This window comes from Gossypium hirsutum, chromosome D10 (genome assembly GCF_007990345.1).
Source record: "Gossypium hirsutum isolate 1008001.06 chromosome D10, Gossypium_hirsutum_v2.1, whole genome shotgun sequence".
NCBI lineage: Eukaryota > Viridiplantae > Streptophyta > Magnoliopsida > Malvales > Malvaceae > Gossypium > Gossypium hirsutum.
The window spans coordinates 23,138,710-23,154,775 of record NC_053446.1 but is presented as its reverse complement, the minus strand read 5'-3'; the positions used below and the strand labels follow the sequence as shown (position 1 = coordinate 23,154,775).

At 36.3% G+C, this 16,066-nt stretch overlaps 1 protein-coding gene across 1 annotated transcript; it reads left to right on the top strand.

The window, feature by feature from the left end:
• Positions 1-13,568: 13,568 nt before the first annotated feature.
• LOC107914656 (acetolactate synthase 3, chloroplastic) lies at positions 13,569-15,857 on the top strand. Its single transcript, XM_016843631.2, has one exon. The coding sequence runs from the start codon at positions 13,645-13,647 to the stop codon at positions 15,622-15,624; it is 1,980 nt and encodes a 659-aa protein (XP_016699120.1). The 5' UTR covers positions 13,569-13,644; the 3' UTR covers positions 15,625-15,857.
• The last annotated feature ends 209 nt before the right edge of the window (positions 15,858-16,066 follow it).

The window sequence follows — 16,066 nt, the reverse complement described above, 5'->3', positions numbered from 1 at the left end:
TTGATTAATTTTTTTTCAACACTTTATCTAACAAGCCTCATATGTGATTGATAAACCCTTAAAAACTAATATTTTTAATGTGTTTGATAATTATAATAAATTTCCACTTAATTCAAAAGTGCCAATAAAAAGGTGTTGAATAAAATAATTAGGTAAAAGTTGTCGACTGAATCTTAGCTCAATTGGTATGGATATTGTTATCAATGCAGGAGGACGTGAGTTTGAGCGTGCTGAAACGCATTATTCTCCTATTTAAAGGTTGGGAGGGGCTATGGGTAGTTTTAGGCATTGTAAAAAAGAGCCAGCTTTGGAAGATTTATCTCGTGCCTAGTACTGCATGGTTCCATTCTGCAAGAATGCCAAATCATTCTCTTGAAGCTCATCCTTTTCATCATAAATGATCCGCTTGCCTCAAAATGACTCGGCCCAATAGGAAAATTCCAGTTCATTTGGCCTTTCGATACAATCAAATAAAATGTTTCTAGTGGAACATCTTTCACAATCCTTGTAGAGATAGTTCACTAATAGACCGAAGGATAAGTAATTCACCTCATTCACATCCAGATCATGAATGTTTGGAATCCATATTACGCAAGGAGACATTGCTTTTGCTAGTTCGAATTGAAGAGTGATGTAAAATCGGTCTATTTCAGACATCATATACATAGTTAACGCATTCATTATAGTTAGAAGCTCTAACTCTATATCAAGGTCACGATCAATAGCGTCACTATCATCAATATTGATATCATAAATAAGAAAACCTTTAAGCTTGTTATCCAGGAACTTGTTTAGAAATACTGTAATGAAAGGAACATAGGAGTTTGTTGCTAGGTATTTGAACAAATAGGATCGTCCAGTTCCTATAAAACCTATCACTAAAATACCCCTAGAGGGAAATAGGGCTAACTGAAGTGAAAAGGGTTTTCCACGATATGGGAAATGAAAACTATTAGCTCCACACGAAGTTTGTGAATAAGTGATTGTCTGATAATGAGCAAGGAATATCCGCCTTTTTGCTAAACAGGATGTATTGAACTCATAATTCATTAGATACTTTTTATGAATGTCAACTAAGTATTGTAAGTAAATTGGTCCCGGTTGTTCAATCATTTGATAACCAGAGTCATTCTTTGACAAATGATTACTATGAGTTAGACGAAGTAGAATTTGATCAATATTTTTTTCTGTCTTTAAGGTGGAGAACTGAACCAAGAATTCTTTTTCTTTATCATCAATCAAATTACTGCCCGTGACCCAAGATTCTATTTTCTCATCAATCCAATCACCGCTCACGTCTTTTTCTTTTTCTTATCAATGAATAGATCTCTTTACTTTTATGACTTAGATGTCTCGTATTTCTCACAAAAATGATTCGATTGATGTGATTTGGTATGATATTTAAGAGATCGATGATATCGATGAGATTGATATTCAAATATTTCTTCTTAGAACGTATTGATTTGACCCCATAAGCAGGACCACCACCCCATAGCATGTTGCCGCCAGAAGAAGAACCCCGTATTTCTTCTAGAGAATCTCCTAATTGTTCTAGAGCAACTAGAAAGAGATTCTTTAACTAAAAAGAATTCAATTCAGATGTAAGATACCTATCCAGAAGTTTTCGCAACTCAATCATGTATGATAGAATCATCAAAGATTTGACCTTTTCGAACTCTGTCTGTAACTCACTATAGGCTCGGGAAACAAAGAGAAGATGTGTACGAACGAGATATCTAGTAATAAGAAGAAGGAAAAAGATTGAATAGAGGAACTCCTGAACATTTGGTGATCTCAAATGTATTGATATCAATGGTGACTCATTATTTCGATGAATCATTTCTTCGGACAGAAGAAAATTATGTAAACGCTTACTCAAAATCGCACTTATCAGATTCCATTATGGAAGACACATTTTTTTCTGAAGAATTTGCCATGATACATCTAATTCATGCATAATATCATGAAAAATGGATACAAATTTTTGACTGATACTTAGTAACGGCAATAGGTCTGAAAAAGTATCTAAAAATATCCAATTTAGATATTTGTACCTTATCGAAGTAATGAACCATGACATATAGATTTGGAATAGATTTCATTTTGAGAGACTTGAAAAAGCACTATCTCGTTGAAAGGTTCTATACATCCACCATTTCTCAACGCATTTCTTCAGACAAAGGCTCTATTTTTTTCGCTTTTCAGATGGTAAATATTCCTTAGAACATAAAGTGTGAATCAAACCCATGTTTGAATTGAAATTAAGATACTAATGTAAGTTCTTCTCTTTTGAATCAGATGGATTCATATCTAAAAGAGGTTGACAATAAGTTTATTCAAAATTGACTATTTGTCCCTCTGTTAGAGGTGTTCTAGAAATGTCTGCAATTGAATAAATAGCTCTATAAACTAATGGATTGGATCGAATTACAAACTGGAAAGATTTGTACAAGTTATACCTTTTGTCACCACTTTGTGGAAAATCATTAGATATGAATATGTTAGATACTTGCGACTCGATTGGTGAATGTGAAATAGTATCTCTCCCAAAAAAAGCATGTTTTGTTTTACCACTGCACAAAGAAAATATTTTGTTGCGAATGAACAAGATATTGAAGAATTGTCCATACATAAAATCATAATTATTGACAGAGGCCTTTTCCACATAAAAAAGGGAATCTTTTGTTACAATAGAAATAGAAGTGATATGGATTATTCAAGATTCGAAGTCGATTTACTTTATAAAAAGAAGATACCAATTAACTTCTATGAAATGGTTTCACGAGATTCAGCCAATTCTCTTGATCGTGGGATGTCATTGAGAAATAGGAATCCATGTTATTAAAAGATTTCCTACGGTTATTTCTAGTATGGAATGAGTCAATCATCCACTTTGGTATCTTATTGACCAAAAATGGTGATATTGTTCCTCCATTGATCAAAGATTTTGGTTTTTGAGAAGTATTATGATCATCCAATAAGAAAGGTTTCAATTTTTTCAAATGAACGATTTGAAGACCTATTGATTCTAATAACTGATTAAAAAGTTGATCATTCGGACCTTTCAATTCATAGATGTGGATCTTAGACCTATGAATGGGGATATTCTCGAAACTCACAAAGAAAAAAGGAAGTGAGTTAGACAAAAAGAGAAGCAACTTGGACAAAAAGAAACGAAGTGACTTAGAAAAATCTTTTTTGTCGATAACCTCAGACCAATCAATCGAATATTGATTAATACGTAATCGATCGAACACTACTTGAAAACGACTCTTTTGTTCAGAAATGAAATGTTCTAAATGCTCTTGGAAATTCTTACCCCATTGGACCATTTGTATCTATATGCATTAGGATCCCGATTCATGGATCTCTCGGTCCGAGAAATCAAAATAAGAGGATTGAACCATTTCTTCTAACTCTTTTTTAAATTTAATAAATGTTGGTTGATCATATATTTCATTATAGTTCTATGATTCAGAGTATCATTTCCTATTTTATCCCTTTGAATTACATATTCGAAGTTGCAATTGGATCGATTCTTTTTAATGAATCGATTCAATACATTTTTGATGTACCCATAGGTGCTATATTGGATTTGAATTATATTTCAGACCAATTTATCTTGATTGATTGCCTCCATTATGTTGTTGCCAGTAAATACCACTATTTTTTGTTTTGGATCTTCCAAACCAATCCTGCAGGAGATTTGGACCCATTTTTTTCTAATCTTTCGATAAAAAGATTCATTTTTTTATAAAAAAAATAGAAGGTAAAGCTGATAGAGTTTTCTTTTTCGATTCATCCCTAGAGTTGAATATCTCATTCAAGAATTATTTTTGATCCAATCCGTAGGAATTAATAGAAAAGGAAAATCCCTTATAATACATCAGATTCGACTCGGTTATTAATAGAGTGAGTAGATCTGCCATTTCTTGAAATCTCTCTTTTGATTCAAAATCATGGTGTAACGTGTATCCCCTCTTGTTTTGGTCATGGAATAGATGAAATAAATCAAAAAATAGATTTTTGTTCAAGAATGAAATCTTATTGGAACTGCCCAGCTCATCCTTTGGAACCATATCACATCCGGATCTAATGAAATAGGATGAATTGAGACGGTATTTTGTAAATATGTAATTATATTGAATATATTAACTATTTCTTTATTTTTCGATCGCCTTGAAGGGACAAAAGAAACATCTTGTTCTTTTTTCAGCAATTTCTGATATCTAGTGGACCTCTCAGTAGGGTTCGAACCCAGATGAAGTTCTGGCCATCTATCAGAGAAAAAAAACGAATGGATATTGTAGGATTCTCAAGAAATTCTTTCATTTCTTCCGGAAGCAGATGATTATTCATCTGCTTCTCACGTTTCGTGAATAGTCGAGGCATTGAGGAATATTCAGAAAGGAACTTAGGGAATTAGTCTGATTCTATCTCCGTTCGTTTCGTTTGAAGAAATAAAGTATCCCAAAGAATCGATCTTTCTTTTAGTTGTTGAATCTCTCTTTGATTGATCAATGTGTGATATTCCGATCCTCATTACTAATGGAATTGAAATTATCTCTGGATTGATCAGAAGATCCTTTCAATTAGCGAGAGTCCATTACTTGAGCGAAACTAGATATTGTGGAATCATATTGAATATTTGACGATACATTTTGTACCTTGCTAAAAAATCAATCCCTGTTTACCAACCATACATTGTCTAACCAAATCCAATTCTTTCTAGATATGTTCCTCAAAAAATTTGATTCGTGTGGATTCTTCCCCCAACTAACGAATAGATCTTGGCGGAATTGCCACATATGAAATTAAGCACAATTTTACAAAGAAATATCCCATTTGCCTATTGAGAAGATATGGGAAACATGTTCAATATCATTTGATTGAATAGTTGACCCAACTCTTTGTTGTTTGAAGAAACCCTCCACTTCAATTGGTATTTTTTCACGAAAAGCAAACATGAGCTAACACTCCAATCTTTCACTAAGATTTCGAATAGCTGTCCTGAGTTTAAGTTGATTATGTTTCACCTCTTACTCGGAGAAAGATGATCAAATAATTCCCAATCATGGTCCTTGTGGATCGAATCATCCATATAATATACAAAAAGAAACTCCAGATATTTGATATCTTTCTCTTTGAATAAGATCTCAATTCCAGTGATGGTTTCATTAGATATCTTACAACTAGAATCCCTCTTTTTCTATTTTTTAATCTTGATTATCCCTAAACCCAATGTGAGTTTTTCTATTTTTCCTTGCCTATTCCGTGATCGAATAAGAATGGATAAGAGGCTCATGAGATTGACGTGAGGAGGTAGGGATGGTTCTATTTCTGGAAGCGAACTCCAGACGAATATGAAGTGCATGGATACAAGTTATGCCTTGGAATGAAAGACAATTCTGAGCTGACTTTGTCTACAAATAAGGAAGCTATAAGTAATGCAACTATGAATTTCATGGAGAGTTCGATCCTGGCTTAGAATGAACACTAGCGGCATTCTTAACACATGCAAGTCAGACGAGAAGTGGTGTTTCCAGTGGCGGAAGGGTGAGTAACGCGTAAGGAACTATCTTTGGGAGGGGAACAACAGCTGGAAACGGCCGCTAATACCCCATAGGCTGAGGAGCAAAAAGAGGAATCTGCCCCAGGAGGGGCTCGCGTTTGATTAGTTAGTTGGTGAGGCAATAGCTTACTAAGGCAATGATCAGTAGCTGGTCCGATAGGATGATCAGCCACACTGGGACTAAGAAACGGGTTAGACTCCTAAGAGAGGCAGTAGTGGGGAATTTTTTGCAATAGGTGAAAGCCTGACGGAGCAATACCGCGTGGAGGTAGAAGACCTATGGGTTGTGAACTTCTTTTCCCAAAGAAGAAGAAATGACGATATCCGGGGAATAAGCATCGACTAAATTTGTGCCAGCAGCCGCAGTAATACATAGGATGCAAGTGTTATTTGGAATAATTGGGCGTAAAGCGTATGTTGGTGGCTTTTTAAGTCCACCGTCAAATACCAAGACTCAACCCTAGACAGGCAGTGGAAACTACTAAGTTGGACTACGATAGAGGTAAAGGGGATTTTCGGTGGAACGGTAAAATACGTAGAGATCGAAAAGAACACCAACGGTAAAAGCACTCTGCTGGGCTGACATTGACATAAAGAGACGAAAACTAGGGGTGTGAATGAGATTAGATACCCCAATAGTCCTACCCGTAAATGATGGATACTAGGCGCTGTGCGTATCGACCTGTGTAGTGTTATAGCTAACATGTTAAGTATCCAGCCTAGGGAGTACGTTCACAAGAATGAAACTCAAAAGAATTGATAGGGGCTCGCACAAGCGGTGGAGTATGTGGTTTAATTCGGTGCAAAGCGAAGAACCTTACCAAGGCTTGACATGTCGCGAATCCTTTTGAAAGAGAGGGGTACATTTGGGAATGCAGACACATGTGGTGTATTATTATTGCCAGCTCGTGCCTTAAGGTGTTGGGTTAAGTCATCATGCCCCTTATACATTGGGCGACACATGCTACAATGGACGGGATAAAGGGTCGCGATCCCGCAAGGGTGAACTAACTCCAAAAACCCGTCCTCAGTTTGGATTGCAAGCTGTAACTCGTCTGCATGAAGCCAGAATTGCTAGTAATCACCGGTCAGTAATACGACGGTGAATTCATTCCCGGGCATTGTACACATCTCTCGTCACACTATGGGTGCTGGCCATACCCGAAGTTGTTACCTTAACCTCAATGAGGGGATGTTGAAGGCAGGGCTAGTGACTAGAGTGAAGTCATAACAAGGTAGCCGTACTAGAAGGTGGGACTGGATCATCTCCTTTTCAAGGAGAGTTAATACTTGTTGGGTATTTTGGTTTGACACTACTTCACACCCAAAAAGAAGTGAGCTACGTTTGAATTAAACTTGGAGATGGAAGCCTTCTTTCGTTTTTAGACGGAGAAGTAAGACCAAGCCCATGAGCTTATTATCCTAGGTCGGAACAAGTTGATAGGATCCCCTTTTACGCCCCCGGGTCCCTCCTATGTGGTGAAATGGAGGTATAAAAAGGAAAAAGAGAGATGGGGCTTCTTTCGCTTTTGGCATAGTGGGCCCCAGTGGGAGGCCCGCATGATGGGCTACTAGCTCAGTGGTAGAGCACACCCTTGATAATTGCGTTGTTGTGCCTGGGCTGTGAGGGCTCTCAGCCACATGGATAGTTCAATGTGCTTATCAGCGCCTGACCCTAAGATATGGATCATCCAATGTACATTAACATGACGTACTTCTCCTGTTCGAACTGAGGTTTGAAACCAAACTTCTCCCCAGGAGGATAGATGGGGCAATTTAGGTGAGATCCAATGTAGATCTAACTTTCTATTCATTCGTGGGATCTGGGCGGTCTGGGGGGACCACCATGGCTCATTTCTTCTCGATAATCCATACATCCCTTATCAATGTATGGACAGCTATCTCTCGAGCAAAGGTTTAGGTTCGACCTTAATGGGAAAATAAAATAGAGCATCTAATAACTTATCTTCACAGACTAAGAACTACTAGATCGCCCTTTTTATTCTAGGGTGACGGAGGGATCGTACCGTTCGAGTATTTTTTTCATGCTTTTTTCGGAGGTCCGAAGAAAGCTACAATCAATAGAATTTTCCTAATCCTCCATTTCCAAAAGAAAGAACGTGAAATTCTTTTTCCTTTCTGCAGGGACCAAGAGATTGGATCTAGCAGTAAAAAGAATGCTTGGCTGATAAATAATTTACTTTTTGATTTTCGACCCCCTCAGTCACTACTAATGCCCCCGATCAGTGCAATAGGATGTATCTATTTATCTATCTCTTGACTCGGAATGGGAGCAGGTTTGAAAAAAGATCTTAGAGCATTTAGGGTTGGGCCAAGAGGCTCTTTTAATACCCTCTTTTTTTTTCTTTCCATCGGAGTTATTTCTTATTTCACAAATACTTACCATGGTAAGAAAGAAGGGGGAACAAGCACACTTAGAAAGCGTAGTACAACGAAGATTTGTATGCTGCGTTCGAGAAGGATGAATCACTCCCGAAAAGGAATCTATTGATTTTCTCCCAATTAGTTGGACCGTAGGTGCGATGATTTACTTCACGGTCGAGGTCTCTGATTCAAGTCCGGGATGGCCCAGTTGCGCCAAGAAAAAGAGTAGAAGAAACATCTGACTCCTTCATGTATGCTCTACTTGGCTCGGGGGATATAACTTAGTTGGTAGAGCTCCGCTCTTGCAATTGGGTCGTTGCGATTACGGGTTGGGTGTCTAATTGTCCAGGCGATAATGATAGTATCTTGTACTTGAACTGGTGGCTCACACTTTTTCTAAGTAATGGGGAAGAGGACTAAAACATGCCACTAAAAGACTCTACTGAGACAAAAATGGGTTGTCAAGAACGTAGAAGAGGTAGGATGGGCGGTTGGTCAAATCTAGTATGGATCATACATGGACAGTAGTTGGAGCCGGTGGCTCCTCTAGGTTCCCCCATCTGGGATCCCTGGGGAAGAGGATCAAGTTGGCCCTTGCGAACAACTTGATGCACTATCTCCCTTCAACCCTTTGAGCGAAATGCGTCAAAAGGAAGGAAATTCCATGGACCAACCCCATCATCTCTACCTCGTAGGAACTACGAGATCACCCCAAGGACGCCTTCGGTATCCAGAGGTGTCGGATCGACCATAGAACCCTATTCAATAACTGGAATGCATTAGTTGTCCGCTCTCAGGTTAGGCAGTATGGGTCGGAGAAGGACAATCACTCATTCGAAAAAAAGTTACATGTAGCTTAATATTTAAATGATTAAAATGATTTTATTTTTATTTTTTAAAAAAACCTATACTATCGATTTACTTTGTCAAAAAAATTAAAAGATTCAAATTATTATATTTAAATTTTATCCAAAATTATTTAAAAATATAAAAAATTATATTAATAAGATTAAAATTATAAAATAAATAATTGTCAAAATTCAATATTTATTATTATCAAATCATATATTTATATTCCACACTTAAATTTTATTAACAAAAGAAATAATTCTATAATATATATTTAAGAAAATCATATACTTAAATATTTTAGTACTTAATATAACACTCAGTGACTTCTGCCTACCAGGGAAGAGGGATGAGATTTTATTTTGGACAGCATTATATATTTTCTAATCTCATAAGTATCTCATAATTTGGTTTTTAAATATTAGTATATGAATTTTCTTTTATTGATTTTTTTAACATTAATTTTATTATATGTGTTTATTATATTTGTTTTTTTATATAGTGTCTAAAACTACTCATAGTCTCTTTCCAATCCTTAAATAGGAGGATAATGCATTTTAGTGCATTCAAACCATGTCTTCCTATCAATGTCAATCAAGTTAAGACTTAATCGACACCTTTTATTGTCTTTTAAATCATAGAGAATTTTAATTTAATCTAACGGTAAAGTAACGGATGAAAGCATAAAAAGGAACAATTATATAGAATGAGCTTGAAAAAATAAAAAAAAAACAACAAAAAGGACAAGACCATATGCATGAGGAAGAGAAAGAGATAGACATGAATCTTATCTAATAAAATATAACGCAAACAATTTTATATTTGATGTCACATGTTTATTCATTTTAAAATAATTTGTTTAATGCAATGATGACCAAAAATACAAGATTAAGAAACAATAATTATGGGTTAAGACTGAAGTGGTGTAATTTTAATATATATAAATATTTTGACCAGCAAATATAAAATTTTAGTGGAAAGCACTTGAAACAGAAAAACCTCCATGTACGCGAAACATCAGAAGCTATAAACAATAACGCATACAACACTTTTAAACTAACAAAAAGGCCACTAATGGCCAAGTTTATGACGTCTGCTATAATATACATCATAAACGTGTCTAAAAAGTTGAGATTCCTCCCTTATTTTCAGAGATGTGGAGTTGCTAACATAATTCAATTTCAAAATTTTCCAATTTCTTTACTTACATTTTGAAATTAGTCCCTAGGCAATGGGGATTGTAATTGCTAAAATAGTTTCCTTTATAGGTGTTTTTAGACAACCATTCTCTACCATTAGTCCAGGAGAACTGCCATTATAGTTAACTACGATGTACCCTTTTCACCATTTCAAAATTGATTTAGAAAGGCTTAAATTTTATAATTTTGTATAATTTTATATATGAGATTTTTGTTTTATTTAATTTCCACAATTCTACAATCATTTTACGTCTACATGTTACATACAAAAATGTCTATATTTATCTAATATATAAATAAATTGATGTATTCATTTCTTTGAATGTGTACGCTTGAATTAAAATGAATATTTCAAGTATACATCTGAACTACAATAAAAACTTTATGTGTATGATTACACCAAATTAAAATTTATGTATCAAATTGCACATTAAATTAAAATTCATGTATAATTTTGAGATTTATTCCAAATAAGAAACAAAACAATCACCAACAATAATCCAAGATCCCAAATATAACAACATGATTAAAGGAATCTTGGTAAAAGTGCCATAAAGGTTCCTGTATTAGGAGTTAGATTGCATTTTTGCTCCCTCTACTAAAAATGGGTAAATTAGCCCCTATACATTAGATCAAAGAGCAAATTGATCATTCTATTAAAAATTTCATCCATTTTTACTGTTACAAACTGGTTCTCGTACGTCAGCATGACATACACATGACATGTCACATGTCATTGTCTGGTTATTCTTCAGTCACACTAGTTTTAACAATACAAATGAATGAAATTTTTAACAGAAAGCACAAATTTTCTCTTTAATCTAACATACATGGACTAATTTTCCATTTATTGAGTAGAGGAGGCAAAATACAATCTGACTCCTAATAAAGAATCTTACTTGTAAAACTCACTCCTTAAATATTTAGAATTGACGACTTACAAAAATTCAACTAAGTTTCGCCAACTTTCTCAAGACTATTTGGATTTCGAAAACTCAAAAATTGTTATTTATAAGTGACAATCTGAAACATCTAAAATAAGTTTTAAGAGTTACGTCTGTTCACTACCAAACCGATAATAAGTATGTGCAAAAGTTAATGATTGTCATATCGCTTCAATATTCAATCACATGGAAACATGTATCACATTCATTAATGTAAAAGTCACAAATCCCTGAAAATCAGAATGCTTATTACCACACATGTTCCTAACATACGTTAATTATAAGTACTATTTGACTTTCAAGGTCGTCACTCATGTTCCCAACGTTATAACTGTCACTAGCAAATCAATAATAAATATGAGGAAAAGTTAATGATTGTCATATCGCTTCAATATTCAATCTCATGAAAACATGTATCACATTCATTAATGTAAAAGTCACAAATCCCCGAAAATCAGAATGCTTATTACCACACATGTTCCTAACATACATTAATTATAAGTACTAGTTGACTTTCAAGGTCGTCACTCATGTTCCCAACGTTATGACGGTCACTAGCAAATCAACAATAAATGTGAGGAAAAGTTAATGATTGCTATATCGATTCAATACTCAATCACATGAAAATGTGCATCACATTTATTAACGCAAAAGTTACAAATCCCAAAAAATCAGAACGCTTGTTACCACACATGTTCTTAACATACGTTAATTATAAGTACCAATTAACTTTCAAGGTGGTTACTCATGTTCCCAACGTTCTGACCATTCACTAACAAATCGAAAATAAATACAAGGAAAATTTAATGATTGTCACATCGCTTCTATAATCAATCATATGGAAACATGTATCGCATTTATTAATGCAAAAGTCGCAAAACCCAAAAAATCAAAATGCTTATTACCACGTATGTTCCCAACGTATGCTAATCATAAATACCAATTGACCTTTCAAGGTCGTCATCATGTTCCCAACGTTATGGCTGCTTACTAACAAATCGACAATAAGTATGTGCAAAAGTTAATGATTGTCGAATTGCTTTAGTGTTCAATCACATGGAAACATGTATCACATTCATTAATGTTAAAGTCACAAATCCCTGAAAATCAGAAAGTTTATTACCATGCATGTTCCTAACATATGTTAATTATAAGTACTAGTTGACTTTCAAAGTCACCACTCATGTTCCTAATGTTATAACTATCACTAGCAAATCGACAATAAATACGAGATAAAGTTAATAATTGTCGTGTCGCTTCAATACTCGGTCACATGAAAATGTGTATCACATTTATTAATGAAAAAGTCGTAAATCCCTAAAAATCAAAACACTTATTACCGCACATGTTCCTAACATATGTTAATTATAAGTATCAATTGACTTTCAAGGTTGTCACTCATGTTCCCAATGTTCTGACTGTTCACTAACAAATCAACAATAAATATGAGGAAAAGTTAATGATTGTCACATTGCTTCATACTCAGTCACTTAGAAACGTGTATCACATTTATTCATGAAAAAGTCGCAAAACCCAAAAAATTAAAACGCTTATTACCATGCATGTTCCCAACGTATGCTAATCATAAGTACCAATTGACCTTTCAAGGTCGTCACTCATGTTCCCAATGTTATGGCTGCTCACTAACAAGCCGACAATAAATATGTGGAAAAGTTAATAATTGTCATATCGCTTCAATACTCAATCACATGGAAACATGTATCACTTTTATTAATGCAAAAGTCACAAAAACCAAAAAATCAAAATGCTTATTACCACACATGTTCCTAACGTACGTTGATCATAATACCAGTTGACCTTTCAAGGTTGTCACTCATATCCCTAAAATTTATTTATATGTACCCTTCAATGTGTTTAACACTCAAATACCATGTTGCATCAATGTTCATTAAAACAAACAAGTCTTGACGAATGTCACTTTGTAATCTTCCTCTCAACTTGGATGAGGAAAATTGTTTAAATAAATCATGTTGCATGAAGAAGCTACCTCACCGCATGAAGAAGCTTGCCCAATACAATTAGAAAGCAACCTTAACACCTTATTACACCACTTCACCTAAAGAGATGTCCTTGCAAAATACTATAAGGTTATTTACAAAAAGATCATACATGTATCGCATGTAGATCGACGGCAAGTCACATCAACCTTGCATAGGAACCCTTTAACAAGATAACATAGCTTCTAGTCACATCCTAGTGCACTTGTTGAGAGTCCTCTGTGACTTAATAATTTCTTTGTTAAGACAGTTTTACATACTCAAACTTTATCAAATATATTTGAAACCTTAAAACATCTCTCTTAGGCCTTAACCTATCTGACCTAGCTTTCAACATCGCTGTGCGAACTACCGTTATCTATCCATTACCTAAACTTGCATCAATGGATTAGATTTCACATAAAAAGCAAATGATTGTTGATGATTTGATTGAGATTTTCAAAACCATGAAGTACATTGCCAAAATTACTCAAATTAAAGTAGAAAGACTAATGATGTAACTTGAGTAAAGAACAGGGACCGTTCTTAATATATGACCAAAATGAATAAAACAAGAAGGGCAAAAGGGTAATGTAGGTAAATCGAAACTTTAAAAGGGAATCACAATCACACTTTTCTTCCCACTCTCGCTCACCACAGACACCAAGAAAAGCCTCACCACAAGCCTCTCATCGACAATGGCGGCTGCCACTTCGAACTCCGCTTTGCCTAAGCTTTCTACGTTAACTTCGTCCTTCAAATCTTCCATACCCATTTCCAAATCCAGCCTTCCCTTCTCCACAACCCCTCAAAAGCCCACCCCTTACCGCTCCTTCGACGTTTCCTGCTCTCTTTCTCATGCAAGCTCCAACCCCAGATCCGCTGCCGCATCCGTTACCCAAAAAACTGCTCCTCCCCATTATTTCATTTCCAGGTATGCGGATGATGAGCCCCGGAAAGGCGCTGATATCCTGGTGGAAGCCCTGGAACGTGAAGGGGTCAAGGATGTGTTTGCCTACCCAGGTGGAGCTTCAATGGAGATCCACCAGGCTTTAACCCGCTCAAAAATCATCCGAAATGTCCTTCCGCGACACGAGCAAGGTGGGGTCTTTGCCGCCGAGGGTTACGCGCGCTCCTCTGGCATTTCCGGCGTTTGCATTGCGACGTCTGGCCCTGGGGCAACCAACTTGGTGAGTGGTCTCGCTGATGCGATGCTCGATAGTATCCCTCTCGTGGCGATCACTGGTCAAGTCCCTCGTCGGATGATCGGTACCGATGCTTTCCAGGAAACTCCAATTGTTGAGGTAACAAGGTCTATTACGAAGCATAATTATCTTGTTCTTGATGTGGATGATATTCCTAGGATTGTTAGTGAGGCTTTCTTTTTAGCTTCATCGGGCAGGCCGGGACCTGTTCTGATTGATGTTCCTAAGGATATACAACAGCAACTTGCTGTTCCTAAATGGAACCATTCTCTTAGATTGCCAGGGTATTTGTCTAGGTTGCCTAAGGCTCCCGCTGAGGCTCATCTCGAACAGATCGTGAGATTGGTTTCTGAGTCTAAGAAGCCTGTTTTATATGTTGGTGGTGGGTGTTTGAACTCTAGTGAGGAGTTGAAGAGGTTTGTTGAGCTTACAGGGATACCCGTTGCAAGTACTTTGATGGGTCTTGGAGCCTTTCCGATTTCGGATGAGTTGTCGTTACAAATGCTTGGGATGCACGGAACTGTGTATGCCAATTATGCTGTTGATAAGAGTGATTTGTTGCTTGCTTTTGGAGTGAGATTTGATGATAGGGTGACAGGAAAACTTGAGGCTTTTGCCAGCCGGGCAAAGATTGTGCATATCGATATCGACTCTGCTGAGATTGGGAAGAACAAGCAGCCTCATATGTCAGTGTGTTCCGATGTGAAATTGGCATTGCAGGGGATAAATAAGATATTGGAGACCACGGGAGCTAAGCTGAATCTTGATTATTCGGAATGGAGGCAGGAGTTAAACGAGCAGAAGCTGAAATTCCCTTTGAGTTACAAGACCTTTGGTGAAGCTATTCCACCTCAATATGCAATTCAGGTTCTTGATGAATTAACTGGCGGGAATGCAATTATAAGTACCGGTGTTGGCCAGCATCAAATGTGGGCTGCTCAATTTTACAAGTATAAGAAGCCTCGTCAATGGTTAACGTCTGGGGGATTGGGTGCTATGGGATTTGGATTGCCTGCTGCTATTGGAGCTGCTGTTGCAAACCCGGAGGCAGTTGTTGTAGACATCGACGGTGATGGAAGTTTTATCATGAATGTGCAAGAGTTGGCGACTATCCGTGTGGAAAATCTTCCGGTTAAGATATTATTGTTGAATAATCAGCATTTGGGTATGGTTGTTCAATGGGAGGACCGGTTTTACAAGGCAAACAGGGCTCATACATACTTGGGAGACCCATCCAACGAGTCGGAAATATTCCCAAATATGTTGAAATTTGCTGAAGCATGCGGGATACCAGCTGCCCGGGTGACGAAGAAAGAAGATCTCAAAGCAGCAATTCAGAAAATGTTGGACACTCCTGGACCTTACTTGTTGGATGTGATTGTCCCACATCAAGAACATGTCCTGCCTATGATCCCCAGTGGAGGCGCTTTCAAAGATGTGATCACAGAGGGTGATGGAAGAACACAATATTGACCTCAATGAGCATCAAATGGTTTTTTTTTTGGGGTAATGTATGTAATGAATGAGGGTGGGTTATGGGGGCTTAGTTTCTGAGTTCTGGAACATAGTTTTTCTATGCTTTTAAAAGCAACCAATTAGGTTTTCAGTTTGGTCTTATGCAAGTCTTGTATGTCTTTAGTAATGTTATGTAATGGGCGAATCTAAACTTGTTTTTGTTCAAATGATGAATGCTGTTTTTGTTCAAATGATGAATGCTTTCGTTATAATATAAATATAAATATAAATATAAATAAATTCAAATATTTTCCAACTCTCAACATTTCTAATTTAAATTAACATCAGATTTAGTGGTTATACAATGTAAAAGTGGTACAAAACAACGTACATGAAGATATCAGTGGGTTTGTGATTATTGAGAGAAAGACAGGAGCTATGAGGTGCATATTATCAGCAA